Consider the following 25984-nt stretch of genomic DNA (forward strand, 5'->3'; position numbering starts at 1 on the left):
TGCCAACGAGAACCTAGAACCGGGAAAGGTTAGGCTATGACGACGCGGATCCATTTCGAGAGGACCAGAAAAAAATATTACTGTGGTGAAATTATATCCTCCGATTGCTCAAAATGGTCCACGGCACTTAATTTTCTTTAAGAAGGCAACAACGGTAGGAATTTTAGGCACTGGAATTTTATTACAAACCAGAAATCAACTTGTAGTATTTACCTAAAATCTCGTTGGTATAGTCGCCAAACGCAGACACGAGAACTAACCTAGCATTCTTATATACTAGCTAACTCCTATACACATTTGGCCGAACATGCAAATTAGCTTTTATAAGATACTTAGCTGGTTCGTCGTCTTCTGGAAGATAAGTACACTTAATTACATAGTTTAACCAATACAGAATAGCAGCGCTCGCCATTATTGGGATCCAAGAATGTCCCCTTAAATTGCCATGTGAGCACAGTAACCCGGACAGCCGCACATTACCACAACATTAAGGTGGAAAAAAAAAACGGAGGGAAACTCTTGTCGCTTTGCGAATTACAGACGAAAAAAATCACTTAAAATTAAAAATAATTAATAATCGGTGATAAGAATTTTGATTCCCGGAACTTTGATTCCAGTAATTTCATTCCCGGAATTTTGATTCCCGGTAATTTGATTCCTGGTATTGATGATTCCCTGTGATTTGATTCCCGACTGACCATACCTAAAGAGTGTTTAAACCTAAGTAGACATGACAATAGTCTATTTACTAACAATTGCTTCTAAGAGTTCTTAAACAAAAGTAAATAGGGCAATAGTCTATTTACTAATGTTAAAAATTGCCATTTATTCCCCTTGAATAAAATTTCCTAGTTTTTTATGAGTACTTGTTTTGAAGTATTTTCCCAGTTTCTATAAAAATACGTTGATATATAATTATTTTGCTCCACAGAAGTAGTTTTTATTATATTAACTATAGCAATGAGTTGGTATAAATTAGTTCATTGATATTCAAAGTAATAAACCACTTTTTTTTGCAAATTTTGTCCATCTCTATAAAATTAGATGACTTATCATTACAGTGCTGTCAAACTCAAACTTCTTCCTGTGGAGACTATATTATTTTCTTATTGTAAGCCCTACAAACTATCATACATGTATGATCAAATTGGCGTTGGACAATCCAATTTGAGAATGTAGAGGCTTGTTTGAAGGATTGAACAAGCAGTTTGAAGCTAGCTTGTCCAACAAGACGTTTGACCAGCATGCTTGACGAGTCTGTTGTGGTGTTTGATCATACATGCTCATTTGGCCACCATCAACCATGGCGAACACACAAGATAACCAAGAATTTTGGATAGAGTTCATTGAACTCTATCAATCATTTCCATGTCTTTGGAAGGTTAAAAGTGAGGAATACAAAAATAGGACACTAAAGGCAAAGTGTCAGCAAAAATTGCTTGATAAATTGAGAGAACACATCCCAAATGCCACCAAGGATATGATACCAAAGAAAATTAACTCTCTTCGTACTAGCTACAGGAGAGAATTAAAAAAGGTGGTTCAAAGTGAGAAATCTGGTGCTGCAACTGAAGACATGTATGTACCCTCCTTATGGTTTTTCGGTGCTCTAAATTTTCTCCGAGACCAGGAAATTCAGGAAGAAGGGATATCTACAATAGACATTGATGAAGAGGTGAGGAAATATTCAAACACATTTAATGCAATGTATATATATTTAGGTAGTTTTTTGTACACTCTGTAGATACAGATACAACTTCAGTATCCAAGTAGTATCAATTTATATCTGAATAACCTGATGTTATCAAGAGATAATGGTAATTGTCAGTGTAGAGAATCACATATCTTAATGATAGTACATCAAATAATGAAAATAAATAAATCAGGGTTGCGGTCTACATAATTATTAATGTAGCTTCCAGTGTATTAGAGTTCGTGAATGTATTATATATGTACTGTCAGTATGTCTACAACAATGCACAAATAATTACCTATGTTTAGCTAATTTGCTAGATTTGTAAAGCACAAGAGTATCATGTACGAGAACATAATGCACAGCTACCCTAAACAATATGTAATCAAGCTATATAAATTCTAGTTCAGCTATAACTTCCATGTGATCCTGGGCCATTGAAATACTGACAATACTTATTGCGTACATCCTTGGCTGACAATGAAGACTGTTGAACGTTGGTTCAAAAGGAATGAGCTGCCTTCTACTGATACTTTCTACATATTGTTCTAAATCTCCACTCATATAATTATGCAAGTAGCAACATGCAAGGATTATTTTGGACACTTTAGTTGGGGATAGATTGATTGTCGAGTGTAAAATACGAAACTTAGATGACAACATGCCAAAGGTCCTTTCCACTACATTTCTGGCTCGTGACACCCTATAATTGTATATCTGTTGTTCTTTAGTAAGATTGGCATGACTATATGGCTTCATGATATTCTCCAACAGAGGGAACGCATCATCCCCTATTAAAACATAAGGAACAGGATCAGTTGTTCCTGGTAGAGGGCTTGGTGCAGGAATGTGTAGTTTATCCTCTGTTAAGTCCTGACTAAATCTTGTGTTTCCATAAACACCCCCATCTGAGACTCTTCCATTGTTCCTATATGTACCATAAGGAACTGACATTTGGCATTAACTATAGCCATTAAAACTACACTAAAAGTACCTTTATAATTATAGTAGTAAGAACCAGAGTTATATGGCTTTGTAATTTTAACATGTTTTCCATCAATAGCTCCGAGGCAGTGAGGAAAGTCCCATTTCCGATCAAACTCTTCAGACACTGACATCCATTCCTCCTGGCTCTCTGGTATCTGTGAATATTAATAGGATACATAAATATCTTCCAAATAATACCCTTAAATGTTAATTTGGTTACAAATTCATTATAGAATGATACTACTAAAGATATCATCAAAGGAACACACACACAATCCGGCCCCTTTTTCTCTCTCTTTCTCTGCAGAATTAACTTTTAGAGATTTTTTTTCATCATTCATCTAAAGGCCAATGGAAATGTGAATCCCTGGGGGTTCACGAACCAGGGACGGATCCATAATTTTTTGTGGGAGGGGGTGGGGGGAGGAAAATCTTCCCCATTTTATATATATATTTTTTTGTTTTTTATTCCACAAAACAAAATCTCTAAATATATATATATATATATATATATATATATATATATATATATATATATATATATATATATATATATATATATATATATATTTTTTTTGCTTGAGGGCAGGGGGATCACATCCTCACTGACTGTTTAATTAAGCTAGTTTGGGTCGGTCTTCAGTACAATCTTTTTTTGGACCAGTGGGAGGATGCATTCCCCCCCCCCCCTCCCCCCCTGGATCCGTCCCTGTCAGAAACCCGAGAGTGAAAACCCGTGCTTTAGTTAATTTCTTGACACAAGACACATTTGTCTGTAATGTTAAGATTTTATATGATGTTTATCACAATATATAATGTAATAATTGACTTTCAACCATTCCCCGTGTTTTCTAGGTACCAGGGACCTCTGGATGTGACACACAAAAATCCACAAAGAAAAGAAAAGTTGCTGCTGAGGGGAAAAAAATAGAATTACTAGAGTTAGCTTGTAAGCACCTTGAAAAGGACGAGGGTGTGGGGATCCATTAGGACAGAGCTGGGCAGAGGAATTTAAAAAATTAGAAGAAAACCAGCAAATTTACGCTAGAAAAGCTATTAATGATATATTATATGAGGGCCGACTCGGGAGACTCAACATGAACTCGGTGAAAATTAATAAACCACAACTCTTACGATCAGTACAAAAATCAGATCATATGAACACTGTAAGAGTAATCACTCATCCTGTTGTCAAGGAACATAGGTCCATACAGGATCTATTAAATGATCCACAATTTAGTTAATATGACTGAGTACCAGTAACTGAAATATAAGTAGCCTACATAATGTTAAATTTATTTCTCATACATTCCTGTAATTAATTACATACACTATGTTTTTATGTATATACCGCCGGTAAAACAGTACGTTTATATTTTTGTTTAAACTCTCCCTCTCTCTCTCTTTCTCTATCTCTCTTTCTCTCTCTCTCTCTCTGATATGCAATGACATTTGCTTACACCTGTGGTAAATATTATTTTAATTTCATAAGCTGCTTCCTACAACTGTAAAAGAGCAAATGATAAAATAAGCATTCATCAATTTGTTTTTTTTACCTTACCTTGATTACATCTTTTAGTGATGACACTATAGCATCACACGTCTCTATCACAATGTTACCAAGACTCTGAGGAGAGATGCAGCACGCAAACTTCAGATCTTCGAAGGAATCTCCAGTTGCAAGAAATCGGAGAGTACATAACAATCGTTGACTTGCTGGTATAGCATCTCTGAGTTGTTGTCTTTTTCTCACTTATTGGTGAAACCATCGTCAGCAGGTTCATAAATGTGTCGTGGTCCATTCGGAGGTAATTTCTATAGTCTTCAGGTGATGATACCAGTAGCTCATTTAACAGGCATTGATGAGACAGTTCACATCTCTTCTTGTACCACTCTTTCATCCACAATCGTCTCTTTTTGTTTTTATCGTCGACTTCTTCGCTGGCAAGCGCCAGCAGAATAGCTATACAAGCTTTCCTTTTGCTCATGCCTCCACGCCTCAATGAAATGTACTGACGTTTGATCATACATATTATCAGTCTATGGCAGTGTATGAACAAACATGTTGGTCATACATGTTTGACAGTCTGTAGGGCGGGTAAGGGCACATGCCAGTAATTTATGCTTGCCTTCTGGACGAAACCCCCTTTTTTTTGTATGTTGGGTTACGATTAGTTATGCAATATACTCCTCCCGAGTTTTCTTCTAGGGTGGAAAGGTGAAGCTCTCTGATTTTAGCATCTGACTCCACGAAGGCAATTAAAAGATATTCTTGTAAAATCCAGCCACATCACCTCGTGAATTGTCGTCGCCATTGCAGTAGCTTCATAAGGATATTCTGAGATCCTGTTTGCCATTTATGTTTTATTTCTATCGAAGTAACGTAACGTTTTGTTAATATTTTTTGCTTCTTAACGTAATTTGGATAATTGTTGTGTTCTTTAAATATTAATTATATGTGTTAAACCTTTAAATGCGTCTTTGTGAACCCGTGTGGCATCACCCTAAAAAGAATTGATGCAGGAAATACGGTTGATTGTTTCTTAACTGCACTTTTGTTGAATAAAATGCAATGTTTCTTGACTTTAAGTAAGTTAGTAAACTCCTCAGCACTGTAACTTGGTCTCAATCAAAGCTAGTGCAGGAGGGCTTAGGTTGAATGAAATCGTACCGAATGTGGCCCTAAAATTCAGTTTAGTTTCACCACAACTAACAAGTACTTCCCTTTACTAACAAAAAAGCATCTGATAATAAGTGTCAAGGCATTTCCTTCTGTAGAAAGTTTTTTTTTTATAAACTCCAGTCTTTAATCATGCCTCGTACCATTGAAAGCACCCGTGGAAAAAAGAAACTAGTTGACGACTTGAATTACACTTACGAAAAACATAGAACGAATGCTGATGGATCTAAAATTTATTGGAGGTGTGATGTAAAGAGCGCAGGCAGGGCACGCCTGCATACTTCCACAGAAGAAAATGACTACAAGGTGCTGATTCGTATTGGTGAACATCATCACACTTCATGTGAAACAAAGCCAGAAGTTTCTCAGGCATTAACCAAATTGAAGTTTACCGCTCTTTCAAGCCAAGAAACTTCTCGCTCACTTATTGCAGCAACCATTGCATCATTAGGTGAAAATGAAAGGGCCCAACTACCTTCGGTCGAAAGTTAAAGTCGAAGCATCCGGCAATGGCGTCAAATCAATGAAGTCGTTCCCTCACTTCCATGACGTAGGACTGGATTCATAATTCTCGATTATTTTAGTTTATTGGAAAGTGGTGAAGTCTTTCTACAATTTGATAGTGGTGAAACAGATGAAAACAGAATACTAATTTTTGCAACAAATAAGGGACTTGATGATTTGAGGCATGCAACACAATTGGCTGGGGATGGATCTTTTAAGTGTTTGCCTAGAATATATTTTCACTTATTTACTCTACATATTCAGATACAGAACTTCAGTGTACCAAGGTTATTTGCCCTCTTTCCAGACAAAAAGGAAGAAACATATGAGCGACTTTTTGTAAAACTTTTTGAATTATGTCCCAATATAAATCCCCAGGCATACATGATGGATTTTGAAAAACCTCATACGAACATTGTACGTAAAGTATTTCCAAATGTACGCATTTCAGCATCCCTTTTCCACTTATGGCAAAGCATTTACCGCAAGATTATTGATTTGGGTCATAAGGAAAGATATCACAGAGATGATGACTTCAGTGTAAAAGTCAGGTGTTTTTCTCTACTTCCACTAGATGATGTGGTAGATAGATTTGACGAAATTGCAGACGAATAAGACATCTCACAAGAACTGGTGTCATATTTTGAAGCATGTTATATTGGGTGTGAAAGGGGTAGAGGTCATCGACGAAGGCGAATATCACCTTTATATCCTATTGATATATGGAATGTACGTGAGAGAACTTTGCAAGATCATCCGAACACCTGGAAAGTTATTTCAGCATTGAAAAAAGAAGAGAAGCTTACCTAAATAAAAAAAAAAAACTCAATTTGAAGCTGGTCATGATATTCCAAATAAGCGAAAGTACAAGAACTTAAACGAGCGACTGAAAAATATAGTGATTCATAGAAAAAAATGGACTTCTTAAAAGCAGTTGCAAGGATATTGCATTATTAAAACTAGTATTTCCCCTTGTCTTGCCATGCTTTTTATTGACTATTGTTTGTGTACAAAATTTTACTTTTAATTGTCAATAAAGAAAAATTTTTACTTAAATTTTAATATTTTATAACTATTTCGAAAAAATAAGCAAATAGACTATTTACATTAAAAAAAAAGTCACGGGTTGAAGAACTGAAAGTTTGCCAGGAGTTGTATGGTAATTAGCACTTCGGAATCAAACTTCCGGGAATGAACAATACTGGGAACCAACATACCGGGAATCAAAATTCCGGGAATGAAATTAACGGAATCAAAATTCCGGGAATCAACATACCTAGAACCTTAATCATCATTAATTAGTAAATCACAAAATCTAAAGTAAAATTAATGATAAAGAAATTAACACCTTTCTTTTAATGGAAATGAAAATTAAATGTGTCATTTTATGACACAACGCTTAAGAAGATTAAAGGAAGATTATCAGCGGGGGTGACCTAAATTGGCTTACCTGTGGATGGATCTCTTGGTTTAAATACCACCTTTTCTGTAAACTTTTCTCATTCATATACCTGAAGAGAGAGAGAGCAAGTCTCTGAAATATAGTACTTTTCTCTCTATATTTTGGTGTTTTTATGGGCTCCTTTCATTGGATGGAATTCTGTTGTAACAGAATATTTTTACCAGTCATATATATACATATATATAGATAGATAGATAGATAGATAGATAGACGATAGAGACTATATTTATATATATATATATAGTATATATATATATTATATATATATATATATATCTATATATATAATATAATATAGATAGATAGATAGATAGATAGATAGATAGATAGATAGATTGATAGATAGATAGATAGACATATATATTAATATTTTATATATATATATATATATATATATATATATATATATATATATATATGTATGGATATATATATATATATATATATATATATATATACTATATATATATATATTAATCTTCGTCGAACATCCACAAGCAAACTCAGGTATTAATGATAGAATTCATTTCGGCAGTTTGGAAGATGCTGCTGTCTTTCCGGATTCTTTCAGCCTCAAGGAATCCGGGAAGAGAGTTCTGAGGAAGTCGAGGCATTTTCCAAAACAAGGTCAAGTGATAGGTTGCTGCTGTTGAGCAACAAACCAATATGAATATTACTGAAATGTTTGTTGTATTGTGGATGTTCCTAGCAGGAGCATTTATGTGTTGTAGAGGCCTCGGAAAGGAGGCTTCTTTGTCACTTGGCCCCAGATCTGTGGAAGATCGGGGATATGGATTTATATCAATGAACAGAGGACAGAAACGCTCTCAGAATAGGAGGAAGACTAGGAAGACGATACTTCAGCTGATTGACCTGGTAAAGAAGTTGCAGGACTCGGGACTTGGAAGACAACCTAAGGAAGACGTAAAACGGAAGGCTGAGCGTCAACCTGCGCGTGGAGCGCGGAAAGAACGCGACCAACGGAGGGCGGCTAAAGAACCTACTACCAATATGCCAAAAGGACACGATAAACGATGGGCAACAAAACCACCTGCTACCAAGAAGCCCAAAGACCACGACAAACAGAGGCCAGCAGAAGTATCTTTCAAGGTAAAGCCGCAAAAAGGTGGTCAAAGGAAAGGCGGCAAATTACCTGTTAGGCCCAAAAAATGGAAGACTATAGAGGAAGAGAGAGACGGACTAGTGATTGCACTATTAGTCCAGATGGAGGAATTCTCCTCAGTCTCGAAGAATGTCGCATTTATAAACCACTTGGATAGACACATCTTTAATCTTGAAGCGGCCACAAAGGACGATTTGGGAAAGGTGATCCTAAAAGTCCAGCAATGCCGCTGTCAAGACTCAAAATGGAAGAAGAAAGAAAATGATGAGACGCCAAAGCCTCGCATCGGCCAGCGGAAACTGAAAAAGTTGCTGGCAGAAAAGAGGCGATTAATAGATGAACTTTATTTACAAGTAGAAGACCTTGATCCAATCGACGAAAACGTCCCTGTGATATATCACTTGGATGGTCACATATTGGACCTCCAGCTGGCTGGAGAAGGCACGATGGGCGCTGTCATAGCAGAGACCAAAAACTGCCAGTGTCAAGCCTATCCAGAGGACAACGACGAAGGAAAATGCAATTGGAAATGGAAGAAGCTGATAGCCGAAAGGGACGACTTAGTCTTTGAGCTAATGGTCCAGATCGAAAAAAAGGATCCAACCTCGGCAAATCTGGAGGCAATAGATCACCTGGAAAACCACATCTGGGAACTCGACTTGGCTTCAACAGATGAGCTCAAAATGGTGATCAGGAATATAATGAAATGCTCCTGTCAAGCTGCCCTGCCTAAGGACTATAGGAAAGATCGGAAGAAGAAGAAGCCGTGCTTTTGGCAGAAGCGTTGGAAGAAACTTCTAACAGAAAGGAATAGATTGGCAGAGAATTTGTCGGCACAAATAAAAGAAGTTGCTGACAACTACGGAGAATATACCTCGCTGACAGGACACTTGCAGAGACACCTGTGGCTCCTCCAAAGAGCAAAAGCAGGAGACATTGAGTTCCTCATGGAAAAAATAATAAATTGTTGGTGTCAGACTCCATGGCAGAATGAAGATTATGAAGATTATGAAGATGCACCAGACGACATTGAGGAATATTCGTCTCCTTATGAAAAGTCGTACTATTCTGGAATCGAAGACGCACCACCAGACGACATTGAAGAATATTCGTCTCTTTATGAAAAGTCGTCTTATTATAGATTCGAAGCCGTACCAAGCGGCATAGACGAATATTCGTCATCTATTACAGATGAGATAATTGACAAATATTCGTCCTCTGGAGAATCTTCGCCACAGGAACTTTCCCCAGAGAGACAGCAGAGAGGAGAGTTCCAAGGTCGGGAGACTCCCAGGAGAGGTGATATCCTCACCAGCCTCGATGAGGCTGAATCCTCTCTCGCCAGTTTCGTCGGGCAGCAACTCCTACAGCAAATCAAAGAGCAGGAGAACGCCCTCATTGAAAAGCTGAAAGAGTATGATGAAGCGAGGGAGCTTTTAAAGAATGAGAGAGGTGCTCTTGATGCTGAAATGGAACTCCTCAACCAGGGGAAAGCAGAGCTGGACATTGAACGACAGCAATTCCATGAAGAGAAGGTCGCCTTTGAAATGGAACTCATTCAAAGGGAGGCCTTGGAATTGGATAGGGATGTCCTCCAGAGAGAGAGGGAGACATTCTGTGTGGAATTAGTTAACATGAGAGAAGAACTAAGAAGAGAAAAAGACAACCTCACCAAGACTCAAGTGAGGCTCGTTGAGGATGCAGTGGACTTGAAATTAGAGAGGGAAGCCCTTCAGAATGAAATGAGGCTCTTTTGTGCCCAAGTCGTTAAAATGAAAGACGAACTGAGAGAGGAAAAAGAAGCCCTCATCATGGCGCAAAAGAAGCTCGAGATGGACATTGCTGCCTTCACCAAGGAGAAGGAAGAATTCGAAAGAGATGTTGAAAGACGAGGCCTAAAACACAGGGAAGACGAACAGAAAGAGGATTCGAGACTCGAGGAAAAGTTTAGGAATATAAACAACAGATCAGTCGGCACTCAAACAAAGAGACCGGGGACAAACAGCATGCAGGATATGAGTGAGAAATTAAGGAAGTTTCCAGAAGACAAACTTGAGGAGAGGGAATCTCGACAAGAAAAACACACAGACGAAAAATATTCCTCAGAAACGAAGTGCCCAAATTCTTTGGTCCTAAACGGTCTTTTGGAAGATATGATAAGCGATCTTCGTAGAATCTTCGAGAGAATAGACACGCTAGAAAACGAATAAAAATGGTGAAGAACTGAATGCAGATACAGAGGAGAATTCTGAAAATGGTTCGTCAGATAGAAGGAAGTGGAATCGTTATAGAAAGTCGAACGCCAATAGAAAGGAGAACGTTCTAGAGAGAACATAACAGCTGTTTGGAGGCTGGAGGATGACCTCTCAGGATGAGAGCCTACAGCAGTTCGGAGGATGGAGGACGAGCTCTCAGGTTGTGAGCCAACAGCTGTTAGGAGGATGGAGGACCAGCTCTCAGGATGAGAGCCAACAGCTGTTTGGAGGCTGGAGGATGAGCTCTTAGAACAAGAGCCAACAGCTGTATGCAGAAAGAAAGATAGCGTTCTTCTTGTATGCTATGTCCCCTTGGTGAACATCTTGTGACAAGATATCGTCATGCGGACAAGGGGTCCAATAATCTAGATCTATTCTTCAGCTAACCCATTCGGAAGGAATAATTAGAAGATGGGCTTTGCAGAGGAAGAATAGTTTTGCTAGTATGCTATGTACCTTTGGTGAAAATCTTGTACCGAGATATTGTCATGCGGACAAGGGTCAATTTCTGATCTATTCTTTCAGATAACCCCCCATTCTGAAGGAATAATCTAGAAGATGGGCTTTGCAGAAGGAAGAATAGTTTCTTCTAGTATGCTATGTCCCTTGGTGAACATCTTGTATGAGTATGTGTCATGACGACAAGGGTCCATATCTAGATCTATTCATTTCAGATAACCCCTATTCTGAAGGAATAATCTAGACGATGGGTTGCAAAGGAAAGAATAGTTTCTTCTAGTATGCTTGTCCTTGGTGAACATCTTGACGAGATATTTGTCATAGCGGACAATGGGTCCAATATCTAGATCTATTCTTTCAGATATCCCCCTATTCTGACGGAAAATCTAGAACATGGGCTTGCCGAAGGAAGAATAGTTTCTTCTAGTATGCTATGCCATTGCGGGACATCTTGTACGAGATATTTGTCATGCGGACAAGGTGTCCAATATCTAGATATTCTTCAGATAACCCCCCATTCTTTAAGGAATAATCTAGGAAGATGGCTTTGCAGCAAGGAAGGAATAGTTCTTCTAGTATGCTATGGTCCTGGTGAAAACATCTTGTACGCGGGCAGATTTTGTTCCCCCATGGCGGAACAGAATTATTTGTCATGCGGGACAAGTCAAATATCTAGATTTCGATTCACAAAGAATAATTTCCCCCTACTGAAGGAAATATCTAGAACATGGGCTGCAGAAGGAAGGAATAGTTTCTTCTGTATGCTATGTCCCATTGGGTGGAACATCTGTTTTATAAGATATTTGTTCATGGCGGGACAAAGGGTTCCAATATCTAGAATCTATTCTTTCCAAGAATAACCCCCTTCTGAAGAAAATCTAGAAGGAAGGGCTGCAGAAGAAGAATAGTTTCGTTCTAGTATGCTATGTCTGGTGAACATCTTGTATAAGATATTTGGGTTCAGCGGACCCAAGCGGTCAATAATCCTAGATTTCTATTCTTTCAAGATTTAACCCCCCATTCTGAAGAATAATCTAGAAGGAGGGCCTTTGCAGAAGGAAAGGAAGAGTTTCTTTCTAGTATGCTAGTCCCTTGGGTGAACATTCTTGTAACGAGATATTTGTCCCCCATGGCGGGAACAAGGTTTTCCCCCCATATCCCTAGATTATCTTTCAAAGGATAACCCCCCATTTCTGAAGGAAATAATCTAAGATGGGCTTTGCAGAAGAAGAATAGTTTCTTCTTAGTATGCTATGTCTTGGTGAACATCTTGTATAAGATGATTGTCATGCGGACAAAGGGTCCAAAATATATCAGATCTATTCTTTCAGATAACCCCCTCCCCCTATTCTGAAGGAATAATCTAGAAGATGGGCTTTGCAGAAGGAAGAATAGTTTCTTCTAGTATGCTATGTCCCTTTCCCTTGGTGAACATCTTGTACGAGATATTTGTCATGCGAAACAAGGGTCCAATATCTAGATCTATTCTTTCAGATAACCCCCCAAACCCCCCCATTCTGAAGGAATAATCTAGAACGATGGGCTTTGCAGAAGGAAGAATAGTTCTTCTAGTATGCTAGTCCCTTGGTGAACATCTGATTAACGATATTTTGTTCATGCGGACAAGGGTCCAATATCTAGATCTATTCTGGTCAGATAATCCCCCTATTCTGAAGGAATAATATCTAGAAGATGGGCTTTGCAGAAGGAAGAATAGTTTCTTCTAGTATGCTATGTCCTGGTGAAACATCTTGAATACGAGATATTTGTCATGCGAAACAAGGGTCAATATCTAGATCTATTCTTTCAGATAACCCTATTCTGAAGGAATAATCTAGAAGATGGCTTTGCAGAAGGAAAGAATAGTTTCTTCTAGTATGCTATGTCCCTTGGTGAAACATCTTGTACGAAGATATTTGTCATGCGGGACAAGGGTCCAATATCTAGATCTATTCTTTCAGATAACCCCTATCTGAAGGAATAATCTAGAAAAATGGGCTTTGCAGAAGGAAGAATAGTTCTTCTAGTATGCTATGTCCCTTGGTGAACATCTTGTATAGATATTTGTCAATGCGGACAAGGGGTCCAATATCTAGATCTATTCTTTCAGATAACCCCATTCTGAAGGAAGAATCTAGAAGATGGGCTTTGCAGAAGGAAGAATAGTTTCTTCTAGTATTGCTATTGGTAAACCCTTGGCGGTGAACATCTTGTACGAGATATTTGTCATGTGGACAAGGGTAAGTATCTCCATCCAATAAATCTAGATCTATTCTTTCAGATAACCCCCTATTCTGAAGGAATAATCTAGAAACATGGGCTTTGCAGAAGGAAGAATAGTTTCGTCTAGTATTGCTATGTCCCTTCGGTGAAACATCTTGTACGAGATATTTTTTGTCATGCGGACAAGGAGGTTCCAATATCTAGATCGATTCTTCAGTAACCACAACCCCCCATTCTGAAGGAATAATCTAGAAGATGGGCTTGCAGAAGGAAGAATAGTTTCTTCTAGTATGTTATGTCCCTTGGTGAACATCTTGTACGAGATATTTGTCATGCGGACAAGGGTCCAATATCTAGATCTATTCTTTCAGATAACCCCCTATTCTGAAGGAATAATCTAGAACATGGGCTTTGCAGAAGGAAGAATAGTTTCTTCTAGTATGCTATGTCCCTTGGTGAACATCTTGTACGAGATATTTGTCATGCGGACAAGGGTCCAATATCTAGATCTATTCTTTCAGATAACCCCCCATTCTGAAGGAATAATCTAGAAGATGGGCTTTGCAGAAGGAAGAATAGTTTCTTCTAGTATGCTATGTCCCTTGGTGAACATCTTGTACGAGATATTTGTCATGCGGACAAGGGTCCAATATCTAGATCTATTCTTTCAGATAACCTCCCATTCTGAAGGAATAATCTAGAAGATGGGCTTTGCAGAAGGAAGAATAGTTTCTTCTAGTATGCTATGTCCCTTGGTGAACATCTTGTACGAGATATTTGTCATGCGGACAAGGGTCCAATATCTAGATCTATTCTTTCAGATAACCCCCTATTCTGAAGGAATAATCTAGAAGATGGGCTTTGCAGAAGGAAGAATAGTTTCTTCTAGTATGCTATGTCCCTTGGTGAACATCTTGTATAAGATATTTGTCATGCGGACAAGGGTCCAATATCTAGATCTATTCTTTCAGATAACCCCCCATTCTGAAGGAATAATCTAGAAGATGGGCTTTGCAGAAGGAAGAATAGTTTCTTCTAGTATGCTATGTCCCTTGGTGAACATCTTGTACGAGATATTTGTCATGTGGACAAGGGTCCAATATCTAGATCTATTCTTTCAGATAACCCCTATTCTGAAGGAATAATCTAGAACATGGGCTTTGCAGAAGGAAGAATAGTTTCTTCTAGTATGCTATGTCCCTTGGTGAACATCTTGTACGAGATATTTGTCATGCGGACAAGGGTCCAATATCTAGATCTATTCTTTCAGATAACCCCCCATTCTGAAGGAATAATCTAGAACATGGCTTTGCAGAAGGAAGAATAGTTTCTTCTAGTATGCTATGTCCCTTGGTGAACATCTTGTACGAGATATTTGTCATGCGGACAAGGGTCCAATATCTAGATCTATTCTTTCAGATAACCCCCCATTCTGAAGGAATAATCTAGAACATGGGCTTTGCAGAAGGAAGAATAGTTTCTTCTAGTATGTTATGTCCCTTGGTGAACATCTTGTACAAGATATTTGTCATGCGGACAAGGGTCCAATATCTAGATCTATTCCTCAGATATCCCCCCATTCTGAAGGAATAATCTAGAACATGGGCTTTGCAGAAAGAAGAATATTTTCTTCTTAGTATGCTATGTCCCTTGGTGAACATCTTGTACAAGATATTTGTCATGTGGACAAGGATCCAATATCTAGATCTATTCTTTCACATAACCCCCCATTCTAAAGGAATAATCTAGAAGATGGGCTTTGCAGAAGGAAGAATAGTTTCTTCTAGTATGTTATGTCCCTTGGTGAACGTCTTGTATAAGATATTTGTCATGCGGACAAGGGTCCAATATCTAGATCTATTCTTTCAGATATTCCACCATTCTGAAGGAATAATCTAGAAGATGGGCTTTGCAGAAGGAAGAATAGTTTCTTCTAGTATGCTATGTCCCTTGGTGAACATCTTGTACAAGATATTTGTCATGCAGACAAGGGTCCAATATCTAGATCTATTCTTTTAGATAACCTCCCATTCTGAAGGAATAATCTAGAAGATGGTCTTTGCAGAAGGAAGAAAGTTTCTTCTTGTATACAATGTCCCTTGGTGAACATCATGTACAAGATATTTGTCATGCGGACAAGGGTCCAATATCTAGATCTATTCTTTCAGATATCCCTCCATTATGAAGGAATAATCTAGAAGATAGGCTTTGCAGAAGGAAGAAAAGTTTCTTTCAGTATGCTATGTCCCTTAATGAAAACCAATTTTGTACAAAAGATATTTGTCATTAACGGAACCAATGGTCCAATATTTAAATCAATTCTTTCATAAACCCGCCATTATGAAGGAATAATCTAGAAGATAGGCTTTGCAGAAAGGAAGAAAAGTTTCTTCTAGTATGCTATGTCCCTTAATGAACATTTTGTACAAGATATTTGTCATACGGACAATGGTCCAATATCTAAATCAATTCTTTCATATAACCCGCCATTCTGAAGGAATAATCTAGAAGATGGGCTTTGCAGAAGGAAGAATAGGTTCTTCTAGTATGCTATGTCCCTTAGTGAACATCTTGTACAAGATATTTGTCATGCGGACAAAGGTCCAATATCTAAATCTATTCTTTCAGATAGCCACCCATTCTGAAGGAATAATCTAGAAGATGGGCTTTGCAGAGAATTTGGGAAGAATAGTTTTCTTCTAGTATGCTATGTTTCCCTTGGTGAACATCTTTGTACAAGAATATTTGTCATGTTGGACAAGGGTCCAACCAATATCTAGATCTGTTCTTTCAGATAGCCACCCATTCTGAAGGGATAATCTAGAAGATGGGCTTTGCAGAAGGAAGAATAAGTTATTCTAGTATGCTATGTCCCTTGGTGAACATCTTGTACAAGATATTTGTCATGCGGACAAGGGTCCAATATCTAGATCTATTCTTTCAGATAACCCACCATTCTGAAGGAATAATCTAGAAGATGGGCTTTGCAGAAGGAAGAATAGTTTCTTCTAGTATGCTATGTCCCTTGGTGAACATCTTGTACAAGATATTTGTCATGCGGACAAGGGTCCAATATCTAGATCTATTCTTTCAGATAACCCCCCATTCTGAAGGAATAATCTAGAAGATGGGCTTTGCAGAAGGAAGAATAGTTCTTTATATGCTATGTCCCTTGGTGAACATCTTGTACAAGATATTTGTCATGCGGACAAGGGTCCAATATCTAGATCTATACTTTCAGATATTCCACCATTCTGAAGGAATAATCTAGAAGATGGTCTTTGCAGAAGGAAGAATAGTTTCTTCTAGTATGCTCTGTCCCTTGGTGAACATCTATACAAGACATGTTATGGGACAAAGGGCGTCCAATATCTAGATCTAATCTTTCAGATAACCCGCCATTCTGAAGGAATAATCTAGAAGATGGGCTTTGCAGAAGGAAGAATAGTTTCTTCTTGTATGCTATGTCCCTTGGTGAACATCTTGTACAAGATATTTGTCATGCTGACAAGGGTCCAATATCTAGATCTATTCTTTCAGATAACCCACCATTCTGAAGGAATAATCTAGAAGATGGGCTTTGCAGAAGGAAGAATAGGTTCTTCTAGTATGCTATGTCCCTTGGTGAGCATCTTGTACAAGATATTTGTCATGCGGACAAGGGTCCAATATCTAGATCTAATCTTTCAGGTAACCCGCCATTCTGAAGGAATAATCTAGAACATGGGCTTTGCAGAAGGAAGAATAGGTTCTTCTTGTATGCTATGTCCCTTGGTGAACATCTTGTACAAGATATTTGTCATGCGGACAAAGGTCCAATATCTAGATCTATTCTTTCAGATAAACCAACCATTCCGAAGTAATAATCTAGAAGATGGGCTTTGCAGAAGGAAGAATAGTTTCTTCTAGTATGCTTTGTTCCTTGGTGAACATCTTGTACAAGATGTTTGTCATGCGGACAAGGGTCCAATATCTAGATCTATTTTTTCAGATATTCCACCATTCTGAAGGAATAATCTAGAAGATGGTCTTTGCAGAAGGAAGAATAGTTTCTTCTAGTATGCTATGTCCCTTGGTGAACATCTTGTACAAGATATTTGTCATGCGGACAAGGGTCCAATATCTAGATCTATTCTTTCAGATAACCCCGCCATTCTGAAGGAATAATCCTAGAAGATGGCTTTGCAGAACGGAAGAATAGTTTTCTTCAGTATGCTATGTCCCCTTGGTGAACATTCTTGTAACAAAGATAAATTCTGTCATGCGGACAGGGTCCAAATATAGAATCAATTCTTGTTTTCAGATAACCGCCCCCAATTCTGAAGGAATAATAATTAGAAGATGGGCTTTGCAGAAGGAAGAATAGGTTCTTCTGTAGTTGCTATGTCCCCGTTAATGAACATCTTGTACAAGATATTTGTCCAAGTGGACAAAAGGGGGTCCAAATATCTAGATATATTCTTTTAGGTAACCTCCCATTCTGAAGGAATAATCTAGAAGATGGTCTTTGCAGAAGGAAGAATAGTTTCTTCTAGTATGCTATGTCCCTTGGTGAACATCTTGTACAAGATATTTGTCATGCGGACAAGGGTCCAATATCTAGATCTATTCTTTCAGATAACCCGCCATTCTGAAGGAATAATCTAGAAGATGGGCTTTGCAGAAGGAAGAATAGTTTCTTCTAGTATGCTATGTCCCTTGGTGAACATCTTGTACAAGATATTTGTCAAGTGGACAAGGGTCCAATATCTAGATCTATTCTTTCAGATAACCCCCCATTCTGAAGGAATAATCTAGAAGATGGGCTTTGCAGAAGGAAGAATAGTTTCTTCTAGTATGCTATGTCCCTTGGTGAACATCTTGTACAAGATATTTGTCATGCGGACAAGGGTCCAATATCTAGATCTATTCTTTCAGATATTCCACCATTCTGGCATTTCAGTTTACAAGTATACTTAGAAGAAAGAGCATTGAATGACGATTACAAGAGCGTATATCATTGCATGAGGAATCGACTGTGCTGGCATTTAGCAGGCATTTATGAACGCACGAACATCGAAAAGTAAAGCAAGATGGACGGTTAAAAAGGTCGACCACATATACGAACTCAGTGACCGCTGTTACACCTCCGTTCGATTCCTTGCGAAAGGTTCGAATAATTTCGGAATAATCGTTATTAATTTATGATAATTTTCTTAACGAATTATTATTCAATATATAATTTGTAAATTATAATTTGGAAATTGATGTTCGAAGATGAATTGACTTAATAGTGATTTTTGATAAGGGCGTGAAACTATATTCATGTGAGGTAAACGGATCCTTGCCGTAGCTTTCTGAAGCGTCACATAGGCCTAGTCCTGATTGCAGGCTATCTCTCTCTCTCTCTCTCTCTCTCTCTCTCTCTCTCTCTCTAATATCGTTGTTATAGCTATTATAAATAACGCTGCAGTATTACTGGTATTTACTCAAATATTATTACTCTTTATTATTATTAATTCACTTACCTCCGATAATCGGAGACAGTGAATTCACTGTCTCAATGCATTCACTGCGACAGTGAATTCATGGTGAAATTGAATTCGCTCTGACAGTGAATTTTATTCGCGTACATATATAATTATTACCACTTTCGTATCCACAACGGAGGAAGCTCAGAATACTACTATCTGTGTGTCTGTCGTCACATAGTATCTCCAGACACTACATGCATCAATTGTACTATATGGGCAACTTTCCCATTGATCATTGTGTCATCAACACTTTGTCACGCCTGTCTGTCTGTGTGTCTGTCACAAGTTCCAAAGCATTCATGAGTCAATCTTGCAAATCTCATATACACATTTCGCGCCCTTTTCCAAAAGAAGTCATAAATAGGGGGGGGGGGGGGGCGGTGTACTGATGTTCAATTAAGTGACACGAGGTCACGCCTGACCTTTGCCATCTACTGGCTGAGTAATGTTTGACCACCATATCTATTTTCCAGTCAATACATTTCCATACTTTTTTTTTTTCATGGCCGGAAGTCTAATTCACACTTCTAGTACCACAGGAACCGACGAACACCATCTTTGTTCGTGACTCTGTTTGCTGGTTGGTGGTCGCTGTCTGTTTTCTGCTTTGTTATTTATTTATTTATTTATTTGTAAATTGTACAGATTACATAACTTAAGTTTTATTTCTTAATAATAGTTTAATTCTTTTTAACCTTAACATTAACTTATCATAATGATTTTGCAATACATTTAAAAAGTAAATTCTACATAATACGGTTTTCACGAGACATTTCTTAATTGCGTATAATGGTGAGGTTCATCGCGATGAATACTTATATGCTGCTGCTGCTGCTGCTGCTGTGGTCTGCGTCCTTTGGGTGAAAGCTTCTCTCTCCTGCTTCCGATTCCTCTGCTCATTCTCTGTTGCACCGAACTAATTTACTCCAAATATTGGTTGCCAGTCTGTATCATCTCTGAATATAATTGGTTCTGCTTTGTATCTGTTTTGTTCTATTATTCAGATCCTCATCTTCTCGGTTGTTTCTCACTGCAGACCTTAGTATCTTGTTTTGGATTTTGTGTAATGCACTTATATTGGAAGTCGATGCTGCTAAACACGTGGGTATTGGTGGATATTCCATGATTGGTCTTATCATTAGGCTTTTGTGGAAATGGATCTCAGTATTTGTGCTCATATTTGTAAACTTCTGAAGAAGTTCCAATTGCACAACTTCCTCTGAATGGAGGCTGCTCTTCCACAGTTCCCAACAACAGTGTCAGGAATCAAGGTATAGCCAGAGCATATTGTACGGGCAACGTAACAACAAGGCAAATAGAAAAAGTTATTTATTCACAATATAATACGTGCCCATGCCTCAAGGTTTATTTTGTCTCCTGAAAGGCAAATGGGTGCCGGTGCTATAGTCTCTCTCTCTCTCTCTTTTCACTACTTCCGTTGGATGAAACTGTACGGCGTTTGTGTGTGTGTGTGAGATAGAGAGAGAGAGAGAGAGAGAGAGCTGTACACACAGAAAGACAGTGCGAGGACACCGTAACATTCTCCCGTCCGAATGATTCCGCTGAAGTACGGTTTGCAAATATGTCATATGAAAGTTGGTGATGACCCGACTTCAACCAAATTCTCCTCACCACAAATGATTCAGAATTAACTTCTCCCCAAATGACGAAAGCAATCAAACGTGTGTCCATCCATCCATCACTCGAGAACCAATTTACGAGGCGCCATTTCCGACGAAGTTCGGGTTGGAAGAACAGGTCCTCCTTCTTTTCCCCCGTCCCCCCTTCCTCTTCAGGCACTTGCTCAGAATAGTGTGCTATGCGCCACCTCTGTTATGGTCGAGAATTACCTGTAGTGCAGAGCATTTCTCTCCCCCCCCCACACCCCCGCCAATGTTTCCGTACCGGTATACTGCCATAGATGCCATGAGGAAGTATAGGCCAGTCTATCTACACCACAGTCTTTATTAAATTTTGGGGGCTCTTATAGAGAGAGACTGTTACCAGAGCTTCAAGTTGTCGTCTATGTTGTCTTGTCTTGTCAGTGGCGACCATCGGTTTCCGTGACCTCTGGCGCTATTGACAAAGACATATATTATAATGGCTGCTAAAATCTATGGAAGTGTATTTTTTTTCTTATTTGATCAGGCGTCCCCAAACACTGTGGAAAACAGCAAAACTGAATTCCAGGAATATAAAAAGGGGCTCTAGAGTGGGTCTATTGTGGCGTCGTCCTTTACCTCTGCCAACTTCCACCCCCTTCCTTCTCTACCCCCCCCCCCCCCCTCCCTACATGTTGGGTACCTCCTCGGCCTGTCTAGAGACTGAAGCAACCTGGCAAGATTCGATAAGTAAAACCATAGTTTTATTGTGTTATGCATTTTTTCCCTATGCCTTTGCATCTAGTAATGAATAATACATGCACTAAGTGGGACATAGTGCGACTTTGGCATTTCATTTTGCGTCTCTCTTCCCTGACATCCTACCCCAGCTCCTGAAAAGACCGATTTTTACATTGCGATCCCCTAGATTTGCATATTAATATAGTTACCAGGTTGGCGCGGGGGTGGGGGGTGGGGGTGGATCTAGCCATACCAGTCGGTAGCATTAATATTGAAGGTAAAGCTACGTACACCCAGTTACAAAGGCGGTGTCGCACCGCCAGGCCTGGCTCGGAGATATCATGCCCTTCTTGCCCTGAAAGTGGCCTACGTTCAAACAACCAATACATAGTTAGGGTGGTTCGAATGGGAGGAGGGAAATTACGGTAATCACGCAAAGAAATGCAATATAGAATGAAATATATATGGTCATAGAAAGAGAGAGAGAGAGAGAGAGAGAGAGAGAGAGAGAGAGCTTTATTCCTGTTTAGTTATTAATCTGATGGATATACTGAGACCTTCTGATTTAAGAAACATGTTATATATTTTTTAGAAAATAATTATTATCAAATCTTGGAAGGTAAAATAATACTCAGATGCAGCATTTCATACACCATTATATTTTCCAAATGTTTACAATTATTTCATTACAAAAAATAAAACCATGGCTATGTAAAAGACTAATGAACAGGAGATATCGAAAGTGGTGGGTTTCTTGTATGGCTTGGAGGGGGAACACCAACAAGGTGAGTTGGACGTTAGCCGCTGAAGCCACGAATAAAGGCGGAGTGAGTGAGCAAAAGTGAGCCGGAGGGTGGGGGGGGGGGGGGGGTTAGCTAAATCGTGACCGATCTCACCAGGTCTAAAGTCTGTCCCCAAATAATTGAGACACTAGATATGTTAATAGTGTAGTTTTGCAACACCTGCATAATTTATATCCCAACATCATTACATTAATGCACCGAAGGACACATTTCACTGCATTCCATTTCATATAATTTATTTTCACAAAGATTTTCTGAAACAATGTAATAAATATACTATACTATAAGAAATGTAGTAATTAAAATACTTTCTATAATCAGCCTAGATAGCTGTGAGGGGTGGAGCCAAGTGGCCCATCACACTCAAATACTGGTAATTTAACTAAGTTATGCCTTAAATACAAATCCTTTAGCGCCTCGGTGGCGTGGTTGGTATGGTGTTTGCGTCCCACCTCGGTGGTCGCGGGTTCGATTCTCGGCCATTCCATTGAGGAGTGAGAGATGTGTATTTCTGGTGATAGAAGTTCACTCTCAACGTGGTTCGGAAGTCACGTTAAACCGTTGGTCCCGTTGCTGAATAGCCACTGGTACCATGCAACGTAAATACACCATACAAACAAACAAATACAAATCCTGTAGTACTAGATTAACATATCCAGTGATGTGTTCTTAGCATATATTAATTGATAAAATAATACCCTTGAAAATTGATGCTTTGATGACCCGTACAACCCACGGCTACAAAAACCTGGTGTGTAACATCTTTGTGACCAGATTCGAATATTAATGGTAATACAGGTAATTATAGTGCAGTCAATCTAGGGCAAAAATAGATACAGCCTAGCACAAATTGGTAGAGTAGCCATTTACGGTTTTGTGATCCTTGGCCACATGTAAATGACATTATCAAACATCTACCATTATCTAAATAGTCAATGCAGGCGATATAAGACGGAAAGAATGAGAGAGAGAGAGAGAGAGAGAGAGAGAGAGAGAGAGAGAGAGAGAGAGAATACAGCTGCTTCGGGATAATGAAAAAAGGATATTTTCGCCTGAATAATATTGATATGAATAGTTAGTTCCAACGGTATCTAAGTCATTTCTATTTAGAATCTATGATAACGATTAAAAACATGATGTGATAAGGTTTCATAATAATTTTCGAAAAAATATACGGTAACATGTTTCTTAAAGCAGAAGGTCTCATATACATCCGTCAGATTAATAAGTAAACAGGAATAAAAGCTTTCTCTCTCTCTCTCTCCATACACTGTATGCATTTCTTACGTTACTGGTCCTCGTGCTCTCTCTCTCTCTCTCTCTCTCTCTCTCTCTCTCTGTCCATATATATCTCATTCATTATTGCATTTATTTGTGTGATTACCGTCATTTCCCTCCTTCTCCCATTCGAACCATTCTAACAGTGTACTGGTTGTTTGAACTGGGCCACTTTCAGGGCAAGAAAGGCATGATCTCTCCGAGCCAGGCTTGGCGGAGGTACATCGCTTTTGTAACTGGGTTAACCTTGGCCTTCTCAGCACTTTAGTTAAGCACTTCATTCCATTGCACTTATCCGGTCCGTAATATGGCATTGTAGTATCTTCTTCCTTACTCCAACACTCACCTTCTGCAGTTATGCTTCAGAGGACCAACCACACCAGTAAATTTTGTTGGAGTGAAGGTTAGGACAGTGAAACCAAGGTCCGGAAAATTTGGAATTTGGATCAGTAAATCAACATATATCAATTTTCACGAGCTTTTATATTTGCAGCCTCCATAAAACATGACTGTATTTCTTGACTAGTACTCAGGTCATTTTTAGATATCAGTGCAATACTCCCAATGGTTTGAAAATCTCTAGATACTTAAGTTTCATCTAGAGAGCCTGATCAGTTTCCCCATAGGTCTAGAATTGTTTTTGGCTTGCTGCATATTGAGAAAATCAATTGCCTGAAATCATTACCTAAAATCTATTAGAGATTTTAGTAGTAGAACTTTCACTAGGAGTTTACTTTCCCCTCAACTAGTGTTTAATGATAATAATTGAGATATTTCACACTTCATTATGTCAAACTAAAACTCGAACTCAGATCTTCGAGAGACCTTCAGGTGAAGGAAGTTCCTGAAGTCTACAATTGAGCATCTAATTTACTGGTTAGGCAGGATTAACTTCGCTTCTGCAAATCCTGATTTTATTACAGATTTCTGCGAATGAGTAATACAACTCATACTTTCACACATCGAGGTCAAAAGCCCTTCTGGAAGTCTGAACACCCAACCAGCAATTTCAAAGCAGCACCAGCACTGTAGAGAGGACACTGACAACAGAACTCCAATCACGATACACTGGAAGGTTGAGTGACAACCTTCAGTGAAAACTAGAGACGAGTTTCACAATCACGTTCTCTGCTTCGGGCAGGATTGCCTACAGATTTCGTCAAGGTAATTCTCGTAATATACCTGGATGGAATGACTTGGTTAAAGATCTGTATACGCAACCTCACGCAGAAATGTTTTTTATCTGTGGAGGCAAAATGGTAGCCCCAGGGAAGGGCACACTGCATTGCTAATGAGACAGGCGAGAGCGCAGTTCAAACTTGCTCTTAAGCACTGCAGGTTAAATGAAAAACAACTAAGAACCGATGCAATGTCTAGAAACCTAGAATCTGGTGATTATCCTCGTCTTTGGAAAGATATCCAGTCTTTAAATCCCAAAACTAAAAAGCTATCACAGAGAGTAGGGGAAGCAGTCGGAGACGAAGCTATTGCAAGTATGTGGGGCGATCACTTCAACAATATCCTGAATTGCATAAATGATCAAGATTCCCGAAGGGATGTAGATAACCTCCTTACTGACAACATTCAATTTCATTTTGCAGACCGTATTACGCCAGGTAACATCAGCGATGCCATAAACAGCCTACCTAATAATAAATCGCCCGGCTGTGATGGTCTTCCTGCAGAGGCCTTCAAACTCTGCCATCCGATAATTTACATTTTGCTAGCTGCCCTATTCAATGCGTGCATAATTCACCGGTTTCTTCCAGACTCCCTACTCTTAGTTCACTTGATACCATTAATCAAAAACAAGCTAAAGGATGCAGCTGACCTTGGCAACTACCGGCCAATTGCAATCACAACGATCGCATCGAAGATACTTGAGTCTGTTCTTCCACTGACAACCAGTTCGGGTTTAAAGCAAACCACTCAACCGACACCTGCATCTACATACTGAAAGAATTGCTGAACTACTACCTATCATCAGCATCTCCGGTTTTCCTGTGTTTCGTAGATGTGAGAAAAGCATTTGACAGAGTAAACTACCTGAAGCTATTCCTGAAGCTGCATAAAAGGGGCACACCCCTGTACCTAATTGGCATTTTACATTGCTGGTTCTCCACACAGCAATTTCTGTGTCAAATGGGGTAACGTGTTATCTTACACACTTCGGCTCCTCCCTAACAAACGGGCTCCGGCAAGGGGGCATTCTCTCTCCTTACCTGTTTAATACGTACACAGATGACTTGAATGTCAAACTGAACTCGCTCCCAATCGGATGCACCGTCAATGAAACAACTATAAACAACCTCTGTTACGCCGACGATATGGTTCTGATTTCCCCATCAGTGCAAGGTCTCCAACGACTCATCGACACCTGCCGCCAATATGCAGAGGAATTTGATATAATCTACAACGAAACCAAGACCCAGTGCATGTCGCTGCTCCCAAGATCGCTTAAGCATATTGCAGAACCTCAAATTTTCCACGGAAACCATCGGCTGGAATTTGTGAATGAATTTCCGTATTTGGTCACATTATCACCGACGACCTAAAAGATACGGCAGACATTGAACAGAGGCGTCGTAAACTATGTGCAGCTGGCAACATGATTGCAAGGAGGTTTGCCTTCTGTCACCGAGACGTGAAACTGCTGCTATTC

General features: G+C 39.0%; 1 protein-coding gene across 1 annotated transcript in view; it reads left to right on the forward strand.

The window, feature by feature from the left end:
- The window catches only part of LOC135217233 (uncharacterized), a 26867-nt gene extending 16208 nt beyond the window's left edge, over positions 1–10659 (forward strand). Inside the window, exon 2 of the mRNA XM_064252957.1 lies at positions 8058–10659. Within this exon, the coding sequence (XP_064109027.1) occupies positions 8058–10659 (2602 nt within the window). The remainder of the gene's footprint in view (positions 1–8057) is intronic.
- The last annotated feature ends 15325 nt before the right edge of the window (positions 10660–25984 follow it).

The sequence above is a fragment of the Macrobrachium nipponense genome, chromosome 7, assembly GCF_015104395.2.
Source record: "Macrobrachium nipponense isolate FS-2020 chromosome 7, ASM1510439v2, whole genome shotgun sequence".
Lineage (NCBI taxonomy): Eukaryota > Metazoa > Arthropoda > Malacostraca > Decapoda > Palaemonidae > Macrobrachium > Macrobrachium nipponense.